Consider the following 16,955-nt stretch of genomic DNA (forward strand, 5'->3'; position numbering starts at 1 on the left):
ATGCCACCATCCCATAAACCTCAGCTCACTACTGTGTGTTTCTTCTGTGCAGTGTGTAAAGTGGTTGTACGAGGGCTGTGGAACTTATTTCATAGGGCCCCGCTCATGGGATCCAGCCTTTGGAATACTAATGGCTCTTTCCTGCACTGCTCTAAGTGGTACAAATCTGGTTTGATAGTTCAGCCTCTGTGTTATTTGTATTGCTTTCCTTTTTCTTCTCTTCTCCTCTATCTTGCAGAGCTCCCATAGGACCGTGTATGTGTTTTTTTTTTTCTTTTGTGTGTGTGTGCTAAAAAGATTTGGGTATTTTTTGCTTTGGTGAAACAGAAGAAGAGATTTTAAATAATGAATATTGCTCAAACTGTTTGCGCAGTAGAAGTAGGGGGGTGCTGCATTTACATTCATCCCCATAAATGCCTCCTGCTACATGATATCAATAGGAACGCCGTGTGAGTGGTGTTTGGAAAATAGACGCTCCGCACACTGCTGTAGCCACATTAAAGAGCAGCAGAGCACCAAAGGGCCCCTGTGGAGGAACTGTAGGGCAGCCTGCATGAGTCTGCTGCTCTTGGCTGTAGACGAGCACGTTCACTAATGCAAAGTAACCCTCACTGCTGCTGATAATGGGTGAGGTTGTTTGGGGGACAATTGGACATATTTGCTCTTGAAATGAACAGCAAAACAATTTAGGAATACAGCATTCACTTATTCAAGAATTTCACTGTACAATGAAGCTGAGTGATCATATAATCTTAGTGATTTCGTGAACTCTGTTTTCTCATGAACTGCAGCGTTCAAAAGAAATTTGCATGTTGCACTGATGCTGTTTTGCCAAAAACAAAATGATTAATCTTATAAACCATGACTCTGCTGTTTGATTGATGTTTTGTTTTAAGCATCCTGCCAATAATAGAATTAAATTGGTATGTTTTTGGTCTGTGTTCTCCAGGAGAAAACGACGTTCCAGCAGCAGTTCGTCCCACAGTTCACCTCGCAGGAAGAGGAGTCGCAGCGCGGACAGAGACAAAGGGAGGAGCCACCGCTCACACAGGTCACGCAGCCGGGACAGAAGGTAACACCATCACACACACATACAGCTCACTGTTTATTCTGCATAGTAACTATTTAGCCACCAACACAATGCCCTTTTTAACAGTGAATGGCAAAAAAAGACTCTTTTAGATTTAAGCACTTTAATATACACTTTCTGTCACTTTCAATATTTACAAACATGTTTCATCCATTCTGCAGACAAAGTATATAAAACACGAAGAGTAGGAGCGATGAGCGATGGCTACATCATTTAGGAGCGACAAAGACATTCGACTTGAAACGCTTTTTGTGTTTGTATTACAAATCAGTATGTGGAATGCCATTGCAGACTTTTCTTATTACAAAAGCAATAAGACTTTTGGAAGTTTACTTCAGTGTAAACAAACACATCATTTCATATTTATGTCTCATGTCATCAGATGGAGCCACATGGAAACATGGAAATGTTGCGTGTACTTGTGTCTCAGTTTGCCCCGACTATCCGTCTTACTGTGCGAGTATTAATGAAACAGAGACCCGTAGAGACAGCAGGTCATATGCAACACCAGTCCAGTCCTTCCCAAATCTCTTCTGGCAGCGGCCCGCCTTTCACTCATTAACGCAATTAAAACATCATTACCCATACATACTTTGTTGAATTATGATTATTATTGGCGTAGCTCTTTTTCTCTTTTTTGCCTTTTTTTTTGCGTAAGGGACTAACTTATTCATGCAAGACTAATGTGTGCACACCTGCACCACACTCTCTCTCTCTCTCTCTCTCTCTCTCAAACTCACACACACACACACACACACACACACACACACACACACACACACATAGAGCCATAGTCAGTCGTATATCCCTTTCAGAAACATAATGGCAAAGTCTCTGTGTGTGGTGGTCCATGTCATTAGCATAGCTAATCTGGTGCTAATGAACCAGTAAACTGTGCTGTTTTTAAATCCCTCACACACACACACACACACACACACATAAAAACATGCACAGACGCACAATTGAAGAAAAGGTTGTCATAATATATGCGCGAGTGAGGCCCTTTGTTTACTTGTGTATGGCTCCGGGGGAGAGCAGAGATCATTTTAATCACAAAGGAAAAAGTGTTTTAATATCTCCATTACAGAGTTGTCAGGGTGGACGGATGATGCAGCAGGGATGTTTTGACATAAGAGAAGTTGATGATGCTATAAAAAGATGCCAGACCTCAACTCTCCAACCTAATGGTCACAGAAAATTGTGGCTTTAGAATGAGCAACACATTTCCTTGTTGCCCTGTGAACAGGAACCATTTATGGGGAGAATTTTGGCCAAACCGTTTTCACACGTTCTCCCCCTACTCTCTGTGGTACAGTGGCAGTCACTCACAGCAGCTCTGGTGATTAAAACATCAGTCGAAAATGGCATTACTGGTGTGGTGTGAGATGAAGGGTGGAGGGGATTTGGGAGATTTAGAACTACAGTCGATGACATCGGTGTTTACAAACGCTGTACTGTGATTAGGAGGGTTGCGTTGTGTAATCGGCTTAGCGGCGAGCGAGGAGCAGGTGGGTTGGGCTGGTGTCGGTGGGAGTGCGTGGTGGGGTGTTACGAGGTGGAGGCGACGTCGGAGGTGGGGATGTGCAAAATGATGGCATTGATGATAAATTTATGCAGTTCTGCGACAGCAGCTGCAAAACTTTGTTGTTTGACGGCCACATGTGCTCCTGTTTTAGCATTCCAAGAATGCAGCGGAAATTTTGATGTTTCATCTAATAAATGAGACTGGAGCAGAAATGATAAGTCGATGTATTGATTTGTTGATCAACAGAAAAATAATCAGAAATAATTTGGATAATTGATTTATCGTTTCAGTCATTTTTCAAGTTCCAGTTCTTTGTCTTGTTCGAGAGAAAACTGAATCTTGTTGGGTACAGACTAATGTCTGGAACAGGTCACTTTGGACTCCAGGGGATTTTTTTTGTGTGTGTGACTATTTTCTGACATCTTATCAGGGCTGCAACTCACAATTGTTATTGTCGAATAATTTGTTGATTATTTTCTCAATTAATCAATGAGTTGTTTGGTCGATAAAATGTCAGAAAATGGTAAAAAAATGTTGACCATGATGTCCTCAAAATGTCTTCTTTTGTCCAAAAATCCAGAGATAATCAGTTTATTTTCATAGCGGATTAAAGAAACCAGCAAATATTTACATTTAAGAAGCTGTAATCAGAGAAATGTAACTTCTTTTCTTAAAATATTATGTAAACCGATTAATCACTTATCAAAATAATAAGGCGATTCCTTTAATGGTTAGCAAGTAATTAGTTAATCGTTGCAGCTCTTCATTTTATTGACCAAAAGATTAATCTCTTAATCAGGAAGACAATCTGGAGACTAATTGATACTAAAGATAAATGTTAGTGGATTCCCTTAATGGGACTAATTAAGACAAATCTTGTGACAAATCTTATTTTGCACTCAGTGTTTTGAGTGTTTTCTGCAGCACTATGAGCGCCTGTAATATTAAAATCCGTTACTGTACAGCTCTGTTGTGGGATACTACACATTCTGCATCCACTGTGGTCATGGGAAAGCAGGTTGGTGCGTACTGTGCACAGTTGCCCTGACTGCCATTAGTCAGTGGTGTGGTGTATGTGTGTGTCTGGATGAGGCTGCCTGAGCTGGCTGAGAGGCTGGCTGATGGATCAGAGGAGGATTGAGTGGACAGGACCTCATGATTGATACGCAGATAGGATATGAGGTGCTGCCCGCCAACCCCCACCCCTGCCACACCGACCCCGGCACCACCTTCAGAATATGAAAGAGAGGAGCGAGAGGGAGACCGAGTGGAGAGAAGAAAGAGAGCGAGAGGGCACGAGAAGTTAGAAGAGAATGGAAAAGTGTGGAGAGAATGCGTCGAGTAAGTGCCAGACGGGGGGGAGCGGAGAAGATCCTAAAGGAGGAAAATGAAGAGGAAAGACAAAAAGCGTAGAGAGAACAGATAGGCTTGAGAGAGGCATATTATTCAGAAGAAATGAGAATAATAACGTCTGCATCAGAATATTGCTGGGGAGAAGATTAGGACCATAGTGGGGCCGTCGTGGGTTGAAGGGAGGGAATATTATTACCTTCTTTTCAATCTCTCATGTATAAATAAAAAATAAAGAGATACATGAAATAAGAATAATGCTCTATCTTGTGTTTACCATCTATCGTTGCTTACTCCCTCTCTCCTGTCTTTCTCCTTTTTCTCCGTGCCCTCAATCAGAGGAGGGCCAGGTCCCCTAGAGGCAGTCAATCTTGCCCTGAAATGTAAAACAGACAAGAGGAGCAGATTACCTATTTGCCATTAATGTTTATTCTCTTTGATGTGAGCAGGCATATCAGGCTTGTATGTGTGTGTGTGTGTGCGTGCACCTGCCTGTGTGCGCACCAGAGCATGTGTGAGGTTGATTGAGCGTATGCACGTATGTGCAGATTTGCGTGAATGCATGTTCATGTGGGAGGGGGTGTCACAGCCTAGTCCACTGGGGCAGAGCAGAGTAGAGCATGGCAGCAGCAGAGTACAGTGATCTGATGTGTACCCAGTCCAACAAAGACGACGCAGCCTCTCATCACAGTCGGATCACAGGCACGTCTTTAGGTGAGCTCGGCGGAGCGATGTAGTGCTGAGCTTTTATGGATAGCCGCAGCAGGGGTTAAATGTGTGTGGCTCAGTCAGTCATTCTGTCAGTCCTTCATTCACTTAGTTAGCTGTAGAGGCGCTGTTAGAAGACGTCGAGGAATGGCAGGTGCGACAAATCCCCCACTTGACCCGTCAAAGAGAAGCTGAGCACTTCATCCATTGGTGGATTCTCACAAATGTATGCATGTGCTCACATAGGTGAACCTACACTGCAGGGCACACACACAAATGCTTACATTTTCCTCATTAATATTTCAGGGGTGTGTTGAGTTGGCAGGGCAAGAGTGCTAGCGTCAGTGTTTAGCCCTGCTAACACTGGAGCGGGTTTCATCACTGGGCTGCTGTCATGACTCTAAGGAGAGTGAGACCTCTAATTATCTGTCTTTCCCCCAGAGGAGATAGATAGCAAGCTAAAAACACCACCCACCATGCTAGGATGGCTGATCAGAGTCAGGATTATCTCAGCCACCATGGAGCCACAGAGGCTGGGATCAGCTCAGAACCGGTACTGGGTAAAGAGTTGTGGTTGTTTCAAGGCTTTCTTCAATACAGCATGGAGTTCATTTTGTAAACTATGGTCCCAAATAGACGATAAAGCAGGGAATGCTTTAGGGCGTGGCTACTTTGTGATTGACAAGTCGCTACCACGGCGTGTCCTCAGGTTCTCAATCAGATCCAATCAGGATCCCTGCTTCACCCTCTTGTCCAACTATGGTCACTTCTGGCTCCAAAAAACCATGATGGCAACGGCTATAATGCCAAATCAACGGACGAAGTCATGGTGAGTTTACACTTGGTTATGACTAAGCCCCAAGGTTTACCTGTTAGAGCTTTGGGTTCGGTCCAAGTTTGGTCTCCTGCATTAAGCCTGACATGAACCATGGGATGTAATAATAATAATAATGAGACACTTGAGTGAGCCCCTTAGGGACATCCTGCTGCCATCCTTCGGAGAGGTCAGAGGTCAGGGCGGAATGAAGCGCAGCGCCCAGAGCTAGCTAGTTTCATTGCCTTGGTCGTCTGGTTATGAGACAGTAGACCACTAATCCACCATGTCATGTCTTTCTGCTGCTAGAACTAGGTAATCTAGATGTTTTAGTTCCATGACATGAGCTCTGCTTTCTGCACCAGAGATCACAGAGGGTCTCCAGTCTGTGTGTGTGTGTGTGCATGCGTGCATGTGTGCGTGCAGGGGTTGAGCGATGGCCTGGTATTTATTTCGCACAGCAATTTTCCCCCTGTATGAGATGAGGTGTCGTACATCTGCTCGATAGCTTTTCCTGCCTCGCACTGACGTGGAGCGCGCGCAAGGTCATCCAGGCGGCTTGGGGAAACGGGGAGGGCTGAGGTGAGGAACCGAAGGGAGGGAAGGGTCTTAGAGGGGGAGGAAAGAAAGGTAGGGCAGTTAAGGAGACAGAGGTGGGGTGAGGAAAATCAACGACTTTCTTGTGGGTGAGCAGCGCGGCCTCCCAGCTTTTCATTGCACCTGGATCAGCAATTCCCCTGTCAGGTGGGGGGGGGTTTTGTCAGACATATATTTATTCACACAGTTTCGAGTGTGTGTGATGTGGCAGGTGGTTTTGGGTGTCGCTGGCTTCATAAGGGGAACAGTGTGAGTGTGTTTTGAGGATATGACAGGCGAAATCTGGTTTCCTCAACAAACCGCTGAGATCTTGCCATTATGAGGGAACCATAAGGCACGGATGGTGGGGCTGATGGATAGGAAATAAGATGAGGGAGAATGCGAACAACCCCTAAATCCTTTTTCGTCTTTAGGTTGCAGTATCTCACTTAGTGTTCTCACAGCTTTATCGTGAACTATACTGGAATTTAGAAGCAGGCTCCTGGCTGTTTTTCTTCCATCTGTCTGTTATCCCATGGACTCTCAACATCTTTTCTTCTCTCCCATCCACAGGATGACATTTAGCCCTTTCTTCCTTCTTCCCCTATTACTGGACTTGCAAAGTGTTGATTTAAACTGAAAGATGACCTGGTTTAGTTCGTCTGCGTCTTCTCTTCCCCATAAAAATCAACATGCTTCCAGTCGTGAGATCTGAACGCGTTTGTTGTTGTGTTTCTCTCTTTTCCTCTCCCTCCCTCTATCTCTCTCTGTCTTACTCTCTTACTCTGTGTTGTCTTTTTTATTTATCTGCTGTAAAGGCCAGTCAAGCGCTTTGTTGTCAGAAACCTTTATTTACCAAAGGGAGGAATAAGTGACTGACACAGACAGCCTCTTTCATCCTCGCCTCGCCGCAAGCAGTGTTCCCCTCTACCGCCAGAGGAAAACCCCCCCCTCCCTCTCTCACCCCTCACTTCTGCCAAGCCGCCAACCCCCCCACCCCACCCCACTCCGCTGCACCCCTCTATCCTGCAGGCTCACAACACACTAGCCCACTCCCCTGGGTAGCAACCTAGCTATAGAGTCTGCACTGTGTAGCACACACACAAAATTCACCTCACAAAAGGCATCACACCAGTCCTCTCACACAGACGATCAAATGAGTTAGTCCGACGGTCCCAAACAAAGACTAGTTTAACATCAGAGAGTTGTCCCTTTTCTCTTTTTATCCATCTGTTTAACAAACTGTGAGTTGTGACACGTAAAGCCTGTTATGTTATTGCTTCGGCTGGAACGGTAGTTGTTGTGTGAAGGAGGAATCTCTCGGGCATCACCGCTTCAGAAATTACTCAAGCACTCTGAAGTGATTTCAAAAAACGTAACTTGCTTCCATTAATATGGGTATAAAGAGAGCTAATTCTGTCAAATGTTTAATTTAGCCAATTTAGTAATATATTGAAAAACATCAATGCTAAACTTGCATTTTGAATAATACATACAAAGAGCTTTTTCTGCAGACATCGGAGACGTGTGAAGTCACCTGTACATATTTTCCCTATTTAGCCTACCTGTTAATCAAGATGAAGTAAGGGTTAAATATGTAGGATCTTGAAGGCACTTACTTTAGTCCTAAATCACTATCAAGATGCTGAGAAACTGAATAAAGTCTAATAATAGAATAGCAGAATTTCCTTTCTACTTATTTAAATCGTTATTTTCTCCTGTTCATGTGTTTTAGTCCGACAGTGGGAAGAAAAAGCTTGTTTACTGTAAAAAATGTAGTTTTTCTTTTACATGTTTTAATGTCACATTGCCATTCACAGCGATATAATGGCATGCAAGAGAAATACACACTTGTTTATAAGTAGCATTTGATATACTGACTCATTCAAAAGGGATACAGAACAAAGGCCAACAATAAAAATTAATGTAACAGATAATGAGATAAGTAGTGGTGAATCAGTGAAATCATCCAATTTCATTTTTTGGAAATATTGCAGTAATAATTTGTATCCAGAGCTTTAGCATATTTGAATACGCATGATTCCATTTTCACCAACTAACTGCATAATGAAGTATATTCTTTAAGTTTTTATAGATTTTATAATTTCACAAAAGTTCACTAAAAACAAAGCATAACATTTTTTTGAAGTTTACAGCTCTAATCATGGAGAGCGGCAAATTATTTTCCCTTTTTCAAAGCTGTGTGAATGAACACAAATCTTTGTGATCATAGAGACCGGACTAGTTACTTTTTTAGCTGTATACCAAAGACAAAACGCTTCTGTTTAATGACTGAAAGCCAGTAAATATGACACACCTACCGTCAATACTTTGGTAGAGACGCACTTGAACTGTTTTGCAAATAAAACCACTATAATGCCAAAGCCTAATACCATGCAATCAGCCCTCATTGTGTTCACTTTATGACAGTGAAAAGCCTCGTCCGTCTGGCCAGACCAAGAGAAAGACGGAGACAGAAACGCTTTTAGCTCTGGCATAGGAAAACGAACACCAAATGTATCTCTCTCTCTCTTTCCTTCCTGCCTTCTCTCTGTCTCTCTCTCCTATTTAAGCTTCTTGAAGTTCTTCCAAATTGGGTTTTAAATGCCAATTAGGAGGTTGAATGTAGTAAAATAAAAGCAAATGCAGGCAGGATGGCCTCACCTTCTGGCTGGTTAGGCTTCAGAGAGAGCCGAGCCGGACCTTTGGCTCCCAGCGAGGCTTTGAGAGAAATATCCTGCCTAATGAACACATTAATTAGAACCATAACTATTTATAAGATGATAATTAGAAACGAAGGGAGGTAAACTGGGCTTTTCCTGCAATTAATGGAGGATTAATTACGGGAGCTAATGAAGTGGATTTTTGAAACGCGTGGAGGTGAAGTACAGAGATGTGCTGCTCGCTTTGTGATCACTGGCATAATTATTTTCTCCAGCGCCAAAGCGTTTGAGGCCCTGGTCCTCGCCGGCTCAGGCCGGCTAATAAGCATCATTGCATCGTTATATATGCACTTAAAAAGACTTGCCACTGAAATGACTGTCTAATTATTTCTAATTGGCAGGCCCTGTGTGTTGTCATTGAGCTGTTTGGAGCCGCAGCGCAGCCCTAGGTCTAATAACGCTCTGGGCGGAGAAGGAGGGGGAGAGAGAGGCAGAGAGACAGTGATCCATAAAGAGAGAGAGAGAGAGCTAAGAGGAGAGGGGCCTCTACCAGTTGCCTGCTGCTCATAGCCGGACCTGCTCGTTGCCCCCCTGTGCCACTCACCCAGCAGGACAGCGGGTCCTAGAATGAGGCCCGGTGCACTCGGAGGTCACCTTGCCAAGTAGCCGATTAGCAAAGTTTCATTTTATCTGTGCTTATTTTCCCCCCCTTTTAATTAACAGCTTCTGCTCTTAATTTATGCACAGATAAACGCCACCGTCTGTCCACAGTTTTTCTTTTCACTCTTAAACATGCAACACACACACACACACACACAGAGGGAGAGGGAGGTATCTTTATGTGCTGTGTGTGATTCAGTGGCCAGGTTTTGAGCCAGTCCGTTGAGACCCATGCTAAGAGAGCATGCATGGACAAACCTCAGTCGGGCGTGTTTACCTTGTACTCTAGTTATGCTCTGGCTCAAACCATATGGACACTATCATTCTCAGGGACTCAGAGGAAGGGTGTATACAATTATGTATAGTTTGTCTTTACAATAAGCTGGCACAGTCAAATTTAGGACAACAATTAGTGTTGACTTCTTAGCACAAATTTATCAATAGGTTTTTAAGAATAAGTAAATATGTGCATGTTTATAGTAGATTTACATTTTCATTATTTGAGGCATTGATCTCCATTTAGGCTGCGTCATATTCACATGTAAGGCCTCGCATGTTTGAGAGCGTATGTGTTACGATAGTGTTTGAGTGATGGCCTGGGATTATGTGTGCGAGCACCTCACTTAACTCGTCCTAAGCAGAGCCATGTGCTCCGTCCTGCCAAAAAACACTCCGTCTCCCTCTCCCTCCTGGACAACTTGAGAGCAAATTGCCAGCTAATGGAACCACTGCCTGCACTTGTCAGTTCACTTTGGACAAGCGAAGGAACCACACAAACGCACACACACACACAAGCATGTGGTTTCACTCACACGTTTAGTAATTTATTTGTGGAAAAGGAAGAGAAAAATGAGAGAGAATGGCAGAGAAATGAAACAAGGATCATGTGCGCCTTGACTGAAACCTTGACAATCTTTTTGAAAGTAATGAAACACTTTCTCAGCATGCGCACAAGTTTTTCTATTTGAAATTTGTCTTCCTTTTTTTTGTTCTGTCTATCCGTTCGGGGTTTTGGCAGAGTCGAGGACATGAGGAGGAAGTGGAGATAGATGGATCGCCCAAAGGATACGTGGCCAACTGTCGTATGATTGGCTGAACAAAGACAAGAACACTTCTGTGACTGGTTGAACAGAGAACTCGACGTTGTGATTTTTGGCTCGAAATCAAAGCGGGAAAATGTAATTATTTTAAATGCAGTCAACAGTTTTGTTGGAGTGGAAGTTTGCCAGATTTCTCTGTAAACTCTGCAGGATACTGACACTCAGAAAAAAAGGGTGGGATGACAAAGTGTGCACCCGGTCTCTCATGTGCTGCTGCAGATGTGTAATGAATGACATTAATGCCATCACTGAAACATGTGGCATCATTTGGATCCTGCTTTCAACAGCGCATAGCAGATCAGATCAATCTTTGTACTCCTTCTGTTGAATATTAATCGCTGCCCCATAAAAGGGTTTAGATTTCATGAAACAGAAAAATATAAAGATATAAATAAATAAGAAATTAATATTAGAATAATATTGACAGTGGTTGCATCAGCAATAACTTTCTGGAGTAAATTGAATGCCCTTTTTTCTTTTTGAATATGTCATCTTCTTCACCATCTTCTGACATTAAATAGACCAAACAACCAATGGATTCATCGAGAAAATAATTAACATATTAATCGACAATGAAAATTATCGTTAGTTATATCTATATTTCTAGATTTCTGCAGAATTTTGTCTGCAATTTTTCAGAAAACCGTTCCCAGAAAAAGTCACTGTGCTCAAAGGTCAGTGTCGCAGTTGTAAACCGTGACTGTTAAAAGAAGGTAAAATCTGCCTTCTTTACGGGCTACTTCTAAATCTGTGCACGGGACATGTAGACTACGAGAAGCGACAGATGTTGTGGAGGGGAGAGGCTTTTTTCCTCTCAGAGGAGTGGAGTGTTTTCTCTTTCTATTCATTTCTTGATCTCTCTCTCTCTCTGTTCGTCTCTCTCTCTCCTTCTCCTTGTTCAATCTTGACAGCAGTTCATAAAAAAAAAGATTTTTAGAAACTTCTTTATGAGACAAGCCTCTGTTCTGTCAGAAGACAACTTTATGTTATTCCACTGAAGAGGGGAAACTAATAGTGCTATGTTTTTTACAGGGCACTATTCCAGTTGTGTCTTGGGTGTTTAATTAAGTGTAGTTTCCCTTTAGTAGTGGAATGTGTGTCTGCTTTTTGTCGGCCCGTTCCTCGGTGCCTTTTACAGTCCACCCACATGGTTTGTCTCAGCGTTTATGATTTTTCTTATACCGGAGTTGTGAGGTTCCTAAATCACTTAAGCACACGGGGCCGAGCGGGTCCACATTTAAACAATAAAAGGCTGTTATGCTAAGGGCCCTCAGATCTCCCACCACTTCATAAATACATGCGTATAAAAGGCAGAAAAATACATCTTCCCTGACCAGAGAGAGAGGGAGAGCGAGCGTCTGAGAGCACACCTGCTAATTGGAGCCAGCTTGATGTGAAGCACGGCTGTCTGCTCTGTCTTCTCCATAAGTCCCAATCATTTTTTCTTTGCTTTTCCCCTCTTTTTTGTTACCCTGGTTGTCCTTGACTTCCCAACTTTTTTAACCTTTTCTTCTTTTATCTTATCACTACTTCTCCCTCCACAGCCCCCTGCTGTCCTTCACGTATTGTCTCCTCACGTCTAGTCTGCACTCCCTCTCCTCCTCCTCTTCTGTCCTTCAGCTCTTTCCTCCCACCCTGTTTCCCACCCTCTTACAGATGGAGGCAATGACAACCAAAACAACTCTCTCCTAACTCGGCGTAACTAATTGTTCCGGGCCGTGATGGATGTAAGGAGGAGGGGATAAAAAGTGGGGTTTCGATTGCGTGAGTGGCTGTGAGCGAGTTGGCAAGTTAGCACCTAGTCCGAGTGTGACCTCCACTTGACCTCGTGTCTGGGCTGAGTGGCTCAGCCAGGGCCCCCCTCGACTCCAGCTGCTAATGGGTGTCATGTCGAACTGCGGCTGCACACAGGTCAGAGGTCGCGGGCGCACACCAGACGGCCAAGTTTAGGATTGCGATGAGGAGGCTGAGTGACACTGGGCATATGTGCCAATGAAGACGCCGGGTAATCAACACATGTGCGTGCAGCAACACACACGGCCATGCATGTATACACACATGCACATGGAAAGCACATATTGCTGCAGAAAGTCATCCTTTCCCTCATCGTTGGCTGGCTGTTGTAGGTTCATATAGATCTGAGGGGTCTTTGAAGGCCTTTGAACTCTGCTAAATGACTTGACCTTGTGGCTTGTGGCTGTAACCGTGTCTGTGTGTGTGTGTGTGTGTGTGTGTGTGTGTGTGTGTGTGTGCGTGTGTGTGCGTGTGTGCGTGTGTGTGTGTGTGTTTGGGTGCGTATGGGGGGAGGAAGCGAGTGGGTGGCCTGCATGGGGTCTCATTTTGGCTTCACAGCATAGCAGGGCATTGCAGACATTTGTGTTGACGACTGCTAAATTAAAAGCAAACTGAAGATTATGACAAATCTAAACATTGCTTTTATGAAGCAGAGGGGGACGAAGAAAAAACATTTCTGTGAATCTTTCATGCTCTGTCTTTGCTGTGTTAATTGTGCTCACAATCAGCTACTTTGCAGTGATTCCTTGTGTGTTATTTAGTGTGTGTGTATGTATATTTATGTTTCTGCGTGGGTGTGCATGGTGGATGACTGGGTCTGTGTGTGTGTTTGCGAGCGTGTGTGTGCGTGCATGTACTGTGAACCGAGGGAACAGATAATGTGGCTGCTTGGAAGGAGGAAGCAGCTTGGGAAATGATTTCAACAGCTCTCATAATTAGAGGAATATCATAAATTAAACTTGTGTCTGCCGTCGCGTTTGAAGAGCACTCAAAAGCAATAAATTCTGGATGGTTAACATATTTGCATTCCATTCAGCAGGCAGCGTCAGGCAGGAACAGCTGTTTTCCACGTCTTTTGGCAGCAGGAAATGCACATTGCTCACTCAAGGTGCTTTTAGACACATTGAAATGGCAGAAAAAAGAAAAGTGACTTTTAACTTGAACATGAAGCTGCTGCTGTGTGCTCTGTCACTGGAAATAACTCGGCGGGGAACAGCGCATTAATGAAGTTCTTCAAATATGGATCTTCTCACTTTCAATAGGCCCGTTTCTTTTTCAATCTGTCTGTTGCTTGGAAAAGTCGACTGGCAAGCTTTTTGTAGTCTTTGTGTGTGTGTGTGTGTGTGTGTGTGTGTGTGTGTGTGTGTGTGTGGACGGAGAGTACTCAAATCGAAGGATTTACTGTTAGATAGGCCTGCACCACCAGCGGGGTGGGGTGGTTGAGGCCGACTTGTAAAATACATTATAGATACAGTGAATAAATACCAAAGATTTAAAGCTAATTTTAGGGTTTCAAAATGCCACTGCAGTAGTTAGAAAACTGATTTATGTTGAATAAAAACAAAGAAAAATGCTATGGTTAGATGGATTTGTTTAGGTGAGTTTAGGCCAAATAGCACCTGTACTTTTTTCTGTCTACACTAGGTAACAAAACACAATTAGTATTGTTTAAAGGTCTATTGTGATTTTAGTTGTGATATCACTTTAATTGAATAGTAACTGGATCAGTTCACAAGAGAGGCGAGAGCCTAACCTCTGTTCCACTGGCTTACGTGAGACAATTTCTCCCTCTGCTCTTTCTGAAAAACATGATATTGTGATTTTCTGTCCATATTTTAAGCTTAATGGGTGTCTACTGCTAGTATTTGCTTTTGGAAGCAGACCTCCTCATCGTTTTACAAAGATTGAATAACAATAGAGAGAGTGCACCTGTGGTGTAGACAAAAACAAATGAGGTTTGGTTAACAAAAACATTTTGTTAAATCTTTAGTGCTTAGATATTACTGTGTAATATGTACAGCAGTAGAATGCCGTTCAGCTTAAAATACAGTATGCATGGATAAGTACAGTACATTTTTTAGAAAGATTAATGAAACAAGGCAAATGGTCCGTACAGTGGAGGGTAGTGGCACAGAGGCTAGCATGCAGGCTGGATTCAGAAGTGGAGCCGGACTTTAGCTTCTGTTCGATGGACAAAGTCAAAATGATGTTAAGATGAAGTGTAAACCCATTTTGACGCCACCCATGTGTTTGTGGACTCCTGTTGTGAAACCCCGTCTTTGCACAGGCAGGTTGAGATGGGGACGACTGAGAAGGACATGCTGTGGTAGCAACCTGTCAGTCAGAAGGTAGCCACGGCCTAAAGCATACCCTGCTTTATCATCTATTTTACTCCAAATGGGACCATAATTTAAAAGAACATCATTCTGTAATAAAGAAGACTTAAAACTAGCAATTGAAACCATAAACTCATTAGGAAACCCAATTCCAATTTCAATCCTACTGAAATTATTATAATCAATCATTTTTTCTTCCTTAATCATTAATACAATATCTAGCCAGGAAACTGAGATGGTCATTTTTCCAACATAAAGTCTAGGTCCCATGATAACTCTTCTGTAGCTTTTAGTGTTGTCAGACGGGGGTCACTGTCTCCAGCGTCCACTGAAATGCGATAGGGTTAAAGTTACTCAGCCATTAATCACTGCTGCACCACAGTATGGCCCTAATGGACAGGGACTGTGCTCGGGGCATCACTGAGAACATCACCCAGCAGTTACGTTGGTGTTTTCTGCCACGAAACAAATACAACATTGTCCTGAACTTTGTTTTGTCCTCCCAACAGAGGATAGTGGTCATGGAAAACGAAGAGACAATATGAATGTCCGTCAGTGCTGCTTGAATAGGGGGAAGATAAGGTTAAAGGAACAGTGTGTGTGTGTGTGTGTGTGTGTGTGTGTGTGTGTGTATGTGTTCATGTGTACACCGCGTAGTATGAATAATGATTTAACTAGGGTCAGATTCCATTGGAGACGCTCACCTGTATCTGACACTAGTGGTATCACGTAGCTGCCATTAATGTCCAATTTTCAATGAAAACAGAAATAGAATACAGACTGATAAGGGTAACACACCATCCAGCTTCACACCCGACCACATAATTACCCCAATGGGCTGCGGTGAGGGATCATATCCTGGCGCGCGCCGGGGGGTCAGCGGCGATAAGCTTCAGCCGAGCTCCCAACATGCAGCATAATTACTCTATTGATAATTCACCAGGAAAATGGTCCCAGCCAATTGCAGAGCTCCGATTTAATGGATTGGACGGCGAAACGAGGGAGGAATGGAGGAAAAGGAGGCTGTGAGGGGGCAGCGCGTGTGTGTGTGGGGGGGGTTGTACGTGGGGGCGACCAGCAAGGGCCTTTTATTAGAAATGAAAATATGTTTAGGCCATAGGGGGACCCATTTTCCCTGGAGATAATAAGGCCAATAAAATGTAAAGCAGGGAAGGGCTTGGCATGGGGTCCAACTGTGGCTGTTTATCTGTGTGTGTCCTGCATTAGCCCATTTATCCCCAGCCTCAAATTAGCTAATCATTCTCCAAGGGGAAGGACTTGGTCAGGAAATTGACATTTAGCAGCATAGGCTCACTCTATTAACTACAGTAAATTTAATTTGCTGCACACCCCAGAAGTGGGCTGTTTTCTTTGCCATCAGAGGGAGAAAGGGAGACAGAAACAGAGAGAGATTGTGTTTATTGCATCTGCTGCTTCTGGCCACAATTTGCTTGGCTGAAAATATAAGACTAAGGCTTGGAACACTGCAACTCTGTTGTATTCCCTCTCATGTACTGTTGATTACAAACATACGCAGGCATTGTCAACACATAGATTCACTCATTCCAAGGTCTGTTTGGGCCATTGATGGATTATCTCGCCTGGAGACTCCAAACCCCAAAAATGCCAATGTTTTTCTTTTCCTTTTTTCCATTAGCTGTGATTCTCTGACTAGCTTCATCGTAGCTCCAGCGAACACGGAATCAAACATGCTAAATTAAATGTCCTGCGACTGATGACTGCTTCCACCTCTGCCTCTGAATCAGATGTGTCATAATAATTATTTTTGATAATCACTGCAGGGTGTCCGCTTTAGTATCTGTTCTGCAGAATGCAATGAGACTGGCTTTACTGTGGGAAGAGTTATTCATGCAGGAAAAAAGAGGGCTGCTGCTCAAATAGCTGTAGTATTACTGTAACGGCAGCTGGAACAATTAGTTGATTAATTAATCAGCTGATCAACAGTAAAATAATCAGTAAATATTTTGATAACTGATTATTGTTTTTTGTCAGTTTTCAAGCAGAAATTCCAAACATTTTCTGGTTAAACCTTTTTCTTTGTCATATTTGATTATAAACTGATCATTATTATTATTATTTTTACATTTTGGGACAAAACAAGCAATGAGAATGTTATCTTAGGCTTTTGGAAATGATCCCAGCACTTTACACTACTTTCTGACATTTTATAGATAAAACAACTTATCTATATTTGCAGCCATATTTTCTGACTTTCTTAAATGTCGGAATATGCTGTTTTTTTGGTCCTCTGCGAGAGTTAGTTCAATAAAAAAAAAAAAAAAACATTTGGAAGATGCCATCTTGAGCTCTGGTAAACT

General features: G+C 43.1%; 1 protein-coding gene across 2 annotated transcripts in view; it reads left to right on the forward strand.

Annotated features, from left to right (window-relative positions):
- Nucleotides 1-16,955, forward strand: part of rsrc1 (arginine/serine-rich coiled-coil 1) — a 125,069-nt gene that overhangs the window by 3,058 nt on the left and 105,056 nt on the right. For both annotated transcript variants that reach the window (XM_073488036.1, XM_073488044.1), the window contains exon 3: nt 950-1,072. In XM_073488036.1, the coding sequence (XP_073344137.1) occupies nt 950-1,072 (123 nt within the window). The remainder of the gene's footprint in view (nt 1-949; nt 1,073-16,955) is intronic.

The sequence above is a fragment of the Pagrus major genome, chromosome 2 (assembly GCF_040436345.1).
Source record: "Pagrus major chromosome 2, Pma_NU_1.0".
NCBI lineage: Eukaryota > Metazoa > Chordata > Actinopteri > Spariformes > Sparidae > Pagrus > Pagrus major.